Consider the following 13,954-nt stretch of genomic DNA (forward strand, 5'->3'; position numbering starts at 1 on the left):
AGCAGTGATTTGCATTTGAAATGTAGACTTTGGACATATCTGAAGGGAAACTTGGGAGTGTGATTTTGGAGGCAAGTAACTTTTCAAGTCATACTAATCTAGCTCACTGCATTTAAGCAACAGAAAACCAGCTGAACTATCAGTGAGGGAAGGGAGAAAGAGGAGCAGACTGTTTAGAATGCGTAGAATGCTAACCATCTCCAACCATCTGACTTCCTAAATTGTAGTATTATCACAGTTGTATAAGTTGAGTAAGATCTTGTCACAGCCATGTCCGAGAATGGGATGTACTGGTCTTTGCAAGGCTAGTCTTACTAGCATGAGCAAAACTGGCTGCTGCTAGGATAATGAACAAAGTAACTTCTGTTTTGACCTTGTTAGCAGCAAAATTCAATCTTCTGGAAACTAAGGCAAGAGGTATCAGAAAGGGGAACAATGGGTCGTCAGGGGAAGTGGGAACTTGCCTCTCCCTGTTCTTCTTATTGTAGATGTTTTTCTTCCATTTGCAAATTTGGTCTGGAATCTACAACCCCAAGCATCTAAGCTTATGGACTCTCTGATATACCAGATGAGAGATACCGGACCTGTTTCCCCAGCCAACCTTCTTTCCCTTTTTATCCTACAGTGGAATGGTTCAGTGGTTCCCTGGCCCTACTTTCTGGGGTTCTTATGGATCCTACTCCCTCTCTGGCTCAGCTATATCCCTCTCTGCTGTCTTTGCATTTAGAGCATGAGTTTGTTGGAAAGAGGAAGTGCTTTCTCTCTCCTCGCAACTACCTTTTGTTGTCAGCATTGCAAAGAACACGGAAGCACTCTTTATCTTTCAACAGTCCAGGTATCTTCTTAAAACTCAGTTCAGAAGGATTATGAAGGTTCACTTTCATGATCTGTATTCATACCAAAGATCCACAATGATCAAGCTTTTTGCCTTTTGGTCTGCAATAGATTTTTGTCTTCACTCAGTTCACTTACAACACCTCGGTTTGACAACATGCTGCCCAAGGCAAACTCCCTACCTAACTCTGTCCTCAGAGTGAGGTCCACCTCTTGTGTACCTAGTACTTGGTGCCAGAAGCAAGAATCCCTCAGGGTTTGCCTCCCCACACATCACAAAGTTAGAAGATGAGTTTTAAAACAAAACTGTAGAATTATTAGTCTGTACAATAAACCCAAGTGAGTGGAAAAGAATATTCATTTAGCCTGGAGATTTTTTCTTTATTTGTTTGTTTTGTTGGCAGACTACTATTAATGAAAACAAAAGAAGTGTATCTCGAGTCTTTGGAAAAGGTTGCCACATTCAGGTTGCTAGGAGAAAAGACAAGCTGTGAACTTTTGGTGCTAGTTCATCTCAAGAATGCAGATATATCTCAGATATAACTCCTCCATCAGCAATTTAAAGGTTAACATAAAGGCATGCTGGCTTCTTAAAAAAAATGCACTGAGATAGAAGACCTTTGATCTTGACAATGTGGGATCAAACCATCGCGTCCATCTGAATTTTGTAGTTCCTGTCTCCCCAATGTACCCTCAACATCCCCGTATTGCTGGTTGCTTCTCAACACTCTCATTTTGTGGATCAAAGGAAAAATGAGTAAGAATTAGTTTGAATATTACTTGCTCTAGAAATTGTATGTGTTTAGAGTCCACGTTGAAGAAATGTTATCCTTGGATAATTATGAAGTAAGATTAAAGTTGAGATCATCTGTTCATTAGAGGACTCTGGAGGAATTCCAGGTGAATTTTCATGCTGGAAAATCAAAACTTGCTACTCTTCAGCCTAATAATCAGACATTAATGGCTGCCTAGAAACAGTTTGCTTTACTGTTTAGTAAGACTAAGAATTACTGTTGCTATCTAACCTCATGTCTACCACTGACTTGTTTGTGGCAGAGGGTAAACCACTTAACTTCTGCTAGTTTCCCATGATTGCTGCTGCTGAGGGAGTTTATTTTAAATTTTTAAAGGTCCAGTGTGCTAAGACAATAAAACCACTTCTTCTATTACTGTAATCAGTCTGGAACCTCTGTTGAGAAAGGCCTCCTGTTGTTTCTCAGGGGCGAAAACTGCCTGAGATGCCTGCTGGGATGTTAGGCTGCAGGGTCAGTGAGGCAATTCGATGCTGAACGTATTCTATTATATGCTTATTACTTTTACATGTTAATTGTAAGTGGTTTTTCCTCTATTCTGAAGTTAGACATCATGAGTGGAGCTGATTGATTGAAAATTGTGTTTTCTATATTGGAATTCAAGAAATGCCAGTTACCAGAAACAGGAGTGAACTTTATCATAGAATAGAAATTGATTTTCTGAATTTCCTGTGAAAGTGAAAGTCTGAGGAGAAAGGAAAAAAAGCAGCAGCATAAGTTTGAAATAATTAAAATAGTTTTGTTTTGAAAATGTAGAAACCAAGCTATGGCTGTGATTCCAAGTGTGCAGCTCATGGGTAAGCCAAGACTCCAGGGCTTTTTGGCTACCAGCTCTCCATTAGCCCTGAAGCAAGTGACGGTTTCAGAGTTCCCAACTCTTCCAGAATCTGTGCCACACCTATCAGAGCTCTGCTCAGATCTTAGCTTCATGGCAGGGAGCCTAGCAGCCCTGAGTGGCCCCAGGTTTTCAAACTCCTGTTTTTTGGCAAGGAGCCTAGATTCTCCAAGGACCTGGGCATGGTTCCTAGCTCCACAGAATAGGGAGAAGCCCTGTGAACAGTCATGATTTACAGAATCCTGACTTAAGGGCAGGGAGACTGGATGTGTTAGTGCCTTCCTTGCAGTTATGGTCGCTGGGAGGTTGGGCTTTCTAAACTTCCAGCAGAAAAGTGCAATTTTCAGATCTGAAGACATTTTGAAATCTTAAAAATATGTGAAAGTATAATTGAATTTGGTATTGCTGCATTCTTTGGAGGTTTTTTTTTGTTTTTGTTTTGTTGTTTTAATCTTAGCATTATAATAAGTCCCTAGAAATATCACTGTTGGTCAAGTTTCATGATGCTGAGCAGAGATTCATTGTTTTTGTTCCTATCTCATGCCTCCCCATTGTGCCTTTGGCATTTCTTACATTTGTAACATACACCATTGCTTTTCTTCTGCTCCCAGACTCCATGTGACCAGCTGCTTCTGGTCTCCTTGGGCAGAAGAAAGAGAGTGTGCTGCAACTAGTGCAAAAACCCACATTCCTCAGCAGAAACCTAGTGCTGCGAGCTCTCCTCTTGTCATGAAATCCCATTAGGGAGCATAGCATATGGGGATTCCAGGGACTTAAGAAGTCTGGACAATTCTGGAAATGCAAGGCAGTAGTCAGCACAGAACACATCTGTTTCTGTGCCCAGCACATGCTGAGAGAAGACCTGGCTTGTCGACTCAGCCTGTAGAGTTTTGAATGATGTGTTTGATTGCAGAGGTTGGCAGCCAAAAGTGCAGCTTCCACTGAGGTAATACACATCAAGGAGAAAGAGAGAGAGAAATACCTCATGGAGTCCCTCCCACAGTAGCAGCTAATATTATAAGCTTATTTCCTTAAATTATCCCTCAATACTGTATTGAAACATGTCAATAAAAGCCACAAGAAGGCTCTTTCTTCCCATGTAGTGTATAACTGGTTGCTAGTGGCATACTCTGCCTTCTGTGCTGTTATAATAGAAGTGGCTCTGAAACTACAGTTTAGTTATATTAAGGCCCTTTGGCTTTGGGGTCTCATCCCTTAGGCCATGATTTGCACTTGGAGCAGAATTTCCAAGGTTAATGAGTGCTTGGAGCCCAAATATGTTTTGGACCAACAGTCCTCATCTTTCTATCTGGTAAAAAAAGACTATGAAAGGGCTTGGAGGAGGCACCACATGGAGACAATACAGTTATTCCAATCTTGCAGGCTTAGTGGCAGTACTTGAACAAAATAGTGCTTGGCAGCCAACCCCATCTCAGAGCTGCTGGCTCCCTCTGTAGCCCCTGGCATGTCCACTTAGGGTTTCTGCAGTACAATTAACCACTCTACGAAATACCCTAAAACCTACTTCATATGGGGGCTAAGAGGTGTAATTTAGGTAAGACGATCATAAAAAGCAGTGGGTGTAAGTGCAGAGACTCCACATTGTGTTTTATACACAGCACTTTTTCTGAGCCGGGGGATTCCCCTGCTGCCATCGGCTTTCCCCAGCTCCTTTCTGGGCTGTTTCTACAGCGCTGAGTTCCCATCTTTTTACAGCAGTCTTGGCCTTCAGTACTTTCAGTCTAAGAATTTTAAAACAACAGAGACAGATAGCAATAAAAATGGTGTCTGTCATTGAACAAATCTTTCCTTGTATAACTCAGTCACTAGCCATACAATTTTTTTCCCAGCACAGTATAAAGAAATGCCATCAGAACAAATGGACTCAAAAGTTAATGACAGTTTATGTGAAGAATATACCCAGCAAATTTGTCTCATCCCAAACTCAACTCCAGAGGATATATGCATATTTTTAGATATATACACACATATAAAACTTATTCTATTTTCCACTTTTAAAAAAATTACCATTCATTTTAAAGAAAACCTTCCTTGCATTTTGTAACAGAAGAATTTATCAGTAATACAAAAGCTCACTAGGAACCAAACACAACCAACCTCCAAAATAAAAGGACTAATTCCACTTCAACAACCTGGACTGAATGAGACACAAAGTTAGTCAGATCCTAAACATGGTTTCACCTTTATCTGATTCACCATAACTGCCCTGTTCCTTGCACAGTGCCCATGGAGAACACTTGACAGTCACAGCGAGCACTTTAGCTCCCTGGGGATGGTGTCCGAGGCAGGCAGCTGGGGACCAGCAGAGATGGCCTAGGGCTGGCTCCATGGGAGTGTTTTTGTCCTCCTGGAATGGCGTCTCCTGGGCTGGGACCAACCACACTTCCCTCTGGCATGGCCTCTGGTAGGGCACTGAAACAGTTAACTGTACTCCCAACCGTATTTATAAAGTTGAATTAAGTAGTGGACTGATTTAAGTCTGGGGCTGCAAATGCAAAGGATTTCTTTAAATTTATTTCCTTCTGCATTTACATTTTTGCAAGGAACTCTCTCTCTTTATAAATGCATTACTGATGAATATTGAAAATATTCTTGGGCACAAGTATCTTCTTGCAGTGGCAATGCATCAGAGGCTTGGCTGGTGGTTATTCTTCAAAGAGTTAGGAGGCGTTAAATGTAAATTTAAATATAAATGTATTTAGGAAAATCCAATACTAAAATAATCTGGGTCTTATTATTTTAATTAAAGTAGACGGAAAAGTTTTTAAAAAACACTGGAATCCTGCTTCGTTGATAAACTTAAGATCCCGAAGTAAGCTGCTTTCCCCCAATTTCTCGTCCGCTTTGCCCTAAAGCCTGATGGCCTGTGCGCAGCGAGGGGCACCCATCCATGGCAGCTGAGCCGGGAACGCCTTGAAAAAGCCAGTTTGCAAAACAGCGTAGGTATTAAGAATTGATTGCCAAACATTTTGAAAACACAGCTAACAGGGAAGATTACTCCGTGAAAATAGAACTGTTATGCAAAGCAGTTTCTGGGATTTCAGTGCGCAGCCAGAACCGCATTACCAACAGTCCTTCAGCAAAAGCAGATGGGTTTTTGTATCACGATGTACAACGTGAGCTGTTCTATCGCCCGGCTGCGCCTTCCCACACGGCCCCGGGCTGCTGCGAGTTTCTGTAGGGCAGGAACTTTAAAACAACAAAAATAACCCACAAGAGTCCAAAAACCGGGAGAAAAAAAAAAAACACCCCACGCATTTTTAGCACAGGTGGACTTTGCCTCGCAGCTTACCGGGCGGGACCTTCTCTACGCGTGTGCGCACCCTCATACCGTGCGTTAACGGCGGCCGGTCCGCGCCGGCTTCGCGGGCGCGCAGCGCTGCGGCACGGCCCGGTTCTGCCGGCTCCGCCAGCGCCCCTCGGGCTCGGCAGCGGCTGCGTGCGTGCGGAGGCAGCGCCGCGATTCCCGGGATAAGGGGAGGGGGCGGGAGAAAAAAAAAAGAGAAGAGGAAAAAAAAGAAAAAAAAAAAACCCCGAAAATCCCCGAGGTTGCCGGTTTCCAGCCCAAGCGGCGCGGCAGTGCCCCCTCCAGCCGCTGCGTGAGGGGAGAGCTGCGGCCCGGAGCCTGCGGCTGCCCTCCGCTAACCGCCGCCTCCCTCCGCCGTGCCGCAGAAGGGGCCGCGGGTCCCGGTCCCCGTCCCGCCCGCAGCGCCCCGCCGCCCTCCGCCTTCCCCCGCTGGCCGCCGGGCCGGGAGGAGGGCGGGGGAGGGCTTTCCCACAATGCTTTGTGGGGACGTTGACAAGTGGATCCAAGATGGCGTAGAAAGTAATGACAGGTAAGTCAGGACTTCCCCATTCGCCCCCCACGGGGGCCGAGGGCGGCCGGGCCTGGCTGGAGAGAGCTCCGGGGAGGCCTCGGGGGACCCTCGGTGCCCCGCAGCTGGTCGAGCGGCCGAGCGGGGGCTGCCGGGCGGGCCGGAGGCTGAGCGGTGCCGGCTGGAGAGGGCCCTGTGTCTGCGGAGGGGCCTGCAACGGCAGCCGCTCGGGGGCTGTTTACGGGCGGGCTCGGCCGGAGCCCCGGGGGCTGCCGCGCTCTCCCGGGGGCCCCCAGCCGCCGGCGGGCGGGCCGGCGCGGCCCTGCGCCCGGCGCAGCGGGGACAGGCGTAGGGGCCAGCCCGGAGAGCCGGGGATGCCTCGCACAACCGCGGCTTCCTCTGGCTCCGGGGGTGCTCCGTCAGGGAGGAAGGTGGGGGGATGTAGAGGGGTGGGAGTCAGCTTTGTTTTTGTAGCGGGCGGGGCGGGACGGAACGGCGAGCGACAGCCAGGAAATAACAATAATAAAATAGAAGTAAAAAAAAAAAATGGTTTAAGTAGGGTTTGTTGAAGGATGGAAAAATAAATTGAAAGAATTAAACCGCTGTGGTAAAATTAACCCTCGGAGCAATTGAAGGATTGGCAGATAAGCTTATATTTTTGTTTTCTGCAGGACGCTTTGTCAGAGCCAAGTGGCTAGAAGTTGGGAGGTCTGACACAGATCCTGAGATCACCTTTTGTACGATGCAACTGTTGTGAAATTGAAAATAGGAGCGTTTATACTGCAGGTTGCGATACAGTCCTCCTGACACGGACTGTATATTTTTAGGGCAAATCCCCAAGTAGAGGAAGGATATATATATATTACCCCTCCTGGGGTGGGTCATGTCCTTTTATTAATTTCCAGATGAGTGAAGTTGTCTGGCTTCAATGCAGTGTTAGTCAAACTGTTGTTGTTTGATTATAGTAACATGATTAAACATATCATTGATGGAAGTAAGAAATAACTGCAGGCAAACAGTTGCGAGGTTGCTTTCCAATTAATGACAAAATGAGTAAGAGGTAATAAGGTAATAGGATTTTTGCATTATCAGAGGTACAGCGAGCTTGAGATGAAGTCTGAAAACAAGATAATATATTTTGCTTTTCATTGAAGAAATAAAAGAATTCAGTTGTAAGACACAAAAATGTCCTAAAAATGAATATCCCCATTGACAGATTGAGTGCATCATGGCTAGTCTTGTTGGGATGGTTTGAATTGTTTGGGGTCTTCTAATGTTGTTCTTAATAAATAGTACAATTGAAACAAGGCAAAGGACAAGATAGTCCCTGCCTGCCCCTATTTATATTAAGAAAAGACACATTCCTTTGTAAAAATGAAAAAAAAACAACCCCAAATTAAATGAAGTAATGCTTGGCAGGCTTGCATTATTTTCCAAGTCTGATTGGTAGAACAGGGAGGTTTTAAAATAATGTGTTTTAAATTGAATTGTTTCAGTACTTTTGGGTCATAGCAGATTGTGAATGAAAACTCTGTTTTTTTTTCTAAGTGGCAAAGCTTATTTGAGTGGGATGGTCTGGGGATGCTGGGCTGCTTGCTGGTCCTCTGTACTGAGGAGCTGATTTTGAACGTGCAGTTGAAACTCAGATGAGGGGAGAGTGTACGAGCGACCACCATGTTCCTTCCCCCTCCTCAGGATGCACAGCGAGGGATTCACTCGCAGATGAATCAGACTTTAGTAGGCTTAGCTTTTACAGCACAGAAATTGTGAGTGGCGAAAGCTGAGTTAAGCTTTTTTTGTTGAACTTTAATTAGCAGAACAGTTTTTCTTTATGGGTAAGTGAAGGAACATTTTATGTGTTATTACTGATAAAGTTGAGTTCTCTTTGTAATTTGTTATGAAAGCAGAAATTACTTTTTTTTTTCCTAGCTGAAATCACATTTCTATTATCACTCCTCACCTCCTTGATTTTTTTTGACTTATGAAACATACAGAGTGTGTATTTCCACTCCTTTAATTCATACATCCCCTGTGCCTTTTTAAGTGTGCCAGATGAACTTCTCTATGAAAGAGGCCTCTTAAAGTGATGGCTTTAGGACTTGAAAGGTTGTAATAGCTGTTTTTTTGTGTTTTGTTTTTTTTTTTTGGGGGGGGTGGTGTGTGGTTTTTTTTTTGTTTTCTGTTTTTTTTGTTGTTGTTGTTTTTGTCTCTACCTAGCAGACTAAAAATTAAAGGGAGATGTGGAAGCAGCACCTTAATCTGTAATTTGTCCCAGTTCTGCTTCTTGAGCTGTCATGGAGGATCCTTTCTGTTTGTGAAATCTCATTGATTTCAGAGAAGTTGCTCCTGAGCTTTGGGATCTGTATTAGTACATTTGGTTGCAGGAGAAGGGCTGTAGTTTGGAGAGAACTTCTGCTCAAAGGTTTGAGTCATGGAGAAATTCCCATCTCGAAAAAAGTAGGTAACAGTGTCTAGAAGGTTTGAAGAGGTAATATTTCCAAGCGAATTGGGTACAAGCCTAGTGCTTGAGAGATCTGGACAGCCTGATGCAAATCGCTTTACCTGTTTATGCTTCCTTTTGAAGGAATTTAGAATAGGAATAGTGAATCGTACCAACTTGTAAAGAGTCTTGACGCCTGTGGATGAAAGAGGCTATGTCAGAGCTAGGCAGTATTATTACTAATGTTTTCCAACTCTGTTAATTTAGTAGTCTGATGAAATATTTTCTCCATTGTTGGCAATTATTTTTGTTACTAAAATCCCCTTTGCAATTGTAGCTGGGTATTCTTTCTGACTTTGTGTGGTTCTTTTTGTTTTTCTTCGTTGTTTACTACCATCTTACGTTTGCTACTGCACTTTATTCTAGGTGTTTTCATTTTAGTAATGGCAGAAGCAATTGCTGGAGCGATTCAGATTATTAGTTGAAAGCCCTTGAATCTTTCACCTCACTGGCATTCCCTCCTGCAGTCAGTGGTACCTGGATAGGTATGTTAGCAGGAGTGAAATCTAAATTAGAAAAGTCTTTTGTAATAATTTAAATCCTGTCCCCTGTGTACAGCCTGAATAACTAGGGAAAGGCATGGGAGCTGGCTTGGAGAATGAGAAGGAAGGATGGGGTCGTTCTGCTCTGCCTTAGGGAGAGAGTAGTTGGGCAGCTGGCACTCCCCCTGCCTTGGGGATCGGTAAGCCAAGAATCCTAGTAGATGCGAATCCTGTCTTTACGTTTTTCCTCACGTTGTTAAAGGCTTCCTCCTGGAAGCAGATCCCTAGTAGTCCTCTTTGGGCAAGGCTGCCAGTGGCTCATCGTGGGGGAGAAAATCGCAAATTTTATATTCCCCGTCTTCCCTCCTGCTCGCCTATAATAGCTGTTTAATCATTTCTCACTTCTTTTGTTCAGGTCCTAAGGCAAGATCCCATTATCACTACATGGTATATGTATTTTTCCCCTTTAAATGGAAGTATTATGGGTTAGATTATGAGAACAAACAAGACCTTCCTTTTTTTGTTCTTGTTTGTCTTGCTATTTTTTTCTGTGGCCTTTGGCAGTAGTCAGCCCTTGTGTTTATGTATGTCAATGACATACATTTAAAGACATCGTACTCTATATGTTTGATTTCTTACTCCCTGTGGTAGACTTCTGCGATCGTCGTTCTTTTTTCAGCAAGGAAGAAAAGAGAGAGAATATTGGAAAAGAGACTGCTTTTTCAGAAGTTTGCACACAGCATTGGTATGGAATTTAAAAAAAAAGAAGGAATGCTTGATCTGTTGGAGATTTTGATGGGGAAAGTAAACATTTGTTTTCTCCTAGTATTTATTTGAGGGGGGAAGAAGAAAATAACTAAACTTTATAGACAGTGAAATTAGGAGTCTGCAAGGTCAAACCACTCCACAGAAACAGGCCAGCTTCTGGTGATTTTTATTATGGTGGTATTGATATGTAACTCAAGTTCCTTATTCAAAAACAGTCTTGCTTGCTGAGCTTTCATCTTCTCTTCACACAAATGTTTACAACATGAGGCTTCAACCAGAAGCAATCACTCATGTCTGAGAAGCACAGAAAAGTGAATATTACTGTAGGAAAAGTAGTGCTTAGGAATTTAAGCAGGGAGATTGTAATTACCCATGGGTGAGAATTTGTTTTTCTATTGCATTTCCATTGCACTGCTAGTTGAAGTTAAAGGATACTTAATGTGGCTATGATGTAGTATCCAAATATTTCTTTACAATTTTATATGCAAATTCATTACCTTAAATTTAATAGAAATGCCCTGGTTATTTATCCTTTTCTCAGAGTCCTCCAAAATATAAAATTGCAGACCTATGACAGGAAAGCCAGATAAGAAATCATGCATTTCAATCTTTTTTCCTTCTTAAATGTAATTTTACTACACTGAGAGGTTCTGTTTCGTGACTAAAAAGTCTGAGTGGTTACTATGGCCCCATCCTACTTCTGAATGAGTACAAACTGTCGAATTTTCTAAGTGACATGGAGTCTTTGTCAGATGTTAGAAGAGTTGTACTTTAGCAAGAAGGTGATTTAGAATGAACAACACTGAACTATACAGCTTTTCCAAGAAGCAGTAGGTACACAGTGCTGCTGAGTTGGTAGGAAGAGTTTTGGTAAGTGATTTTATGTAAGGAGATGTTTTGGAGATGTTGCTGTAAACTGTTGCGTGATTTGTTTCTGTTGGTCTCAGGAAGTACCACTTGCATGAAGAATGATGTGACTGTGCTGGATGTTTTTAATCTTTGGCTTATATGTGGTCTGGGGAAATACATTTCATGATCTCTCCTTTGTTTGTAAGCAGTAGGAAGGCTCATGATTCTCAGAGCTGTAATCACTGAATCTTGGAAGAAAAAGAATAGTAGAATTATGTTAGGTACAAAATTTTGAATATTGGAGTGGCAGGAAGCGAAGGGTAGAAATGCAAGCAGTGTGGACTGGTCTGAGCTGGTTTTATGGTAGTTAGAATAAGTGTTGTTTAGAAATGATCTTTCAGTTTGTGGATTTCACAGGTGTTTTTTTCATAGTTATATATAGTAAAAATACTGTATTCATCAAAACAATAAAAATTACGCTGCTTAAACATGCTTAGAAGATCTTTCAGAGTCCTTCAGACCCCGTGGCAAAAGGGAAATACGTGACACGAGCTGTTTTTGAGAATCTTGGTTGTTAGTGATGTGGCATGAGTGTTTAATTTGCTGGAAAATATTTAATGGTTCAGCAAACCAAGAAAGTAGCAAATCTTTGTGGACATAATAAATGGGGAATGCCACAAATGAAAAGCATAGTGGTTTTGGCAACATATAAAATAATGCTTCTTCCTTATATATCTTCTCACTTAATGTAAGATAATCTGTATTTTTCTAAGTGAAAATTTCATTTTATCCTGGGATAATCTGGGGGGGGGGGATGAGGACAGGCAGTGTGCTTCTGTACCCGAGTAATGTTTCTTCACTGCTCTCAACTAATTCCCCATCAGCTAGCTGGGATTCCCAAATGCTCTTGACCAGCCACAATAGCACAATCTGCTCCTCTGCCATCTCGGGAGCCAGAATTTGTTGGGCTTTTCTGCTTGTCTACACAGGAAGGTCGTTAAGGGGAATGTTTTTTTAGCATACTTCTGAATCTGCGCTAACGCAGAGTTGTAGCTGAGTGCTGTGGGTATTTTATTGAAGTGATGTCTTTGATTATAGTTGTTTGTGCTGATGATTTTGAGGTAACTCCACTCTGGCCATATCTTAAAGACACTCACGTGTTTGGAATGATGCAGGACATTTGTTTTGTCATTTGAACTGACTGATATTACTTGGCTGCAGTTTTGTTTATATTTGTTTGGCTGGGCTAGACACCGCTTTTCTTCTTCCGAAGTTTTGTGAGAGTTATGCCACTAACCACAGTAGGATCGTTACTCATTCCTGCTGGTGTCTGTTCTTTGAGTGGGGTTTACGATACGTGACTGAATCTCTAATGTTCATTTCAAAGGGAATGAGTAGGGAGAATGCCATTGGGAAACTTGTGGTGTTTTGGGTAGAAGTTAAGGTGTTGCCCATAGGGTTTGCTGTGCGAGGAGAACTTGGGAATCCATATTCTAGTCTCAGAAGACATATAAAAATTGAACCTGTTGGTAGTATCAACTTTGTGCATTTGAGGAGAGGAAACAGGGACGTTACAAAAGCATTATCCGGAGGCAGAAGGGTTAATATCATTAAACTACAGAGATAGAAGACAACTCCCCAAATCAGGCTTAGCTATATTATGCCAAACTATTTGAAGCACAGTTGTGTAAAAATGAATTTCAAAGGTTATTTACAATAAAGATAGCAATTTTTAGTGGTGGAGGTTAGTAATTGCTTTGAACTTTCAAAACAGCTCACAAAAATATCGTACAGAGTTACATAATAAGTATGGTTTTGGGAAAGATGTGTTTGGAGTATCTGTGGGTGGCGTGATTGTGTTATTAAATCTGTTATGGTAGGACCCTTTTGTGCTAAGCACTGTATAAAGGCGTAACAAAAAACTCAGTCACAGTATTATTCACTACTGTAATAAATTTAAGTTCATTATAACGCTGCAGTGAAGACTGAGGTATATTGAAAGAAAACTTTCCTGTTTTGCGTCACAACTTTCTGGCTTATTTCTATGTTCAGTTTGTGAACTGTGCAATATAACTGATGTTCAGCATGAAGATTTTTACATTCTTTTGCCTCTTGAATGGATTGAAAGTGTGGTTCATATTTTACATCTCAAACAGAAAGTTAATGTAGGGCTTTTTTTTCTTATCCGACTGTGAAACTGTGATATATACCTGTAGCATCTGCATTTGCACTGGCAATCTAAGACCTGTTCTTCAGATAGATCTCCCAGTCATAGGGGTGTGCTGCTTTGCAATACTGGGACATGTCAAGAGTGGAGAAAGTTCTTGTATGAAAATGAAAGTTTGACATTTGAGGAAAGACTGTTTCAGCATCACTACAATATCCCTGTTAAGAAGAGAAAACGTGAATTGAACCGCTGAGCTTTGGAGTTTGCACAGGGTTTTCCAAACGGGGTTATGCTGTGAGAAATAATTTCCTGGTTTTAAAAATACTTTTATTGCTGAAATGCAGATACAGCTGTATTAGAGAAGGCTGCAAATTGAACACGAAACTGAAAGTTAGGAACTCCTAATTTTGATTCTGTCTCTGAGGTTGATTAAACTGGTGAACTTTGGCAAGTGAACCGTAGTTAAGTGCTCTCTGAAGACAGTGCTGTATGAGTGGCAGATTCAATGCGTGTCGTGGAAAACTTTGTGATATATGTTGCATTTAAACTTCTGAAATACATTTGTAAACATCCCGATATGTGTTTTGTGTTGAAACGATACCTGTGAATCTTCTTTTATTCCCCTTTGCATTCCTTGGGAACACAGTTTTGTACTTGCTTGGCATTTTGAAAATTAGGTGACAGATGTTTAGTCACATATACACAGATGTACCTACATATTGTACAGCAGACATTTCTCAAAAAGGACTTTTGGCAATATCTTATGACTCAGCGGAGAAGAGTATTGGTAATTGCATGACTGTGTAAGTCCTTAAGGTTAATGGTGTTCACTTTTTTTGGTAAAAATTATTACTAATCATTATGTTGTGAA

At 42.0% G+C, this 13,954-nt stretch overlaps 1 protein-coding gene across 5 annotated transcripts in view; it reads left to right on the forward strand.

The window, feature by feature from the left end:
- The first annotated feature begins 6,285 nt into the window (after positions 1 to 6,285).
- Positions 6,286 to 13,954, forward strand: part of HELZ (helicase with zinc finger) — an 87,025-nt gene continuing 79,356 nt past the window's right edge. For 3 of the 5 annotated variants that reach the window (XM_068413184.1, XM_068413185.1, XM_068413186.1), the window contains exon 1: positions 6,286 to 6,338. Coding sequence is in view for 1 of the 5 variants with exons in the window: in XM_068413187.1 (XP_068269288.1) it covers positions 6,332 to 6,338 (7 nt within the window). In the remaining 4 variants the exon portion in view is untranslated. The remainder of the gene's footprint in view (positions 6,339 to 13,954) is intronic. The other 2 variants (XM_068413187.1, XM_068413188.1) reach the window with 2 other exon arrangements.

This window comes from Nyctibius grandis, chromosome 15 (genome assembly GCF_013368605.1).
Source record: "Nyctibius grandis isolate bNycGra1 chromosome 15, bNycGra1.pri, whole genome shotgun sequence".
Lineage (NCBI taxonomy): Eukaryota > Metazoa > Chordata > Aves > Nyctibiiformes > Nyctibiidae > Nyctibius > Nyctibius grandis.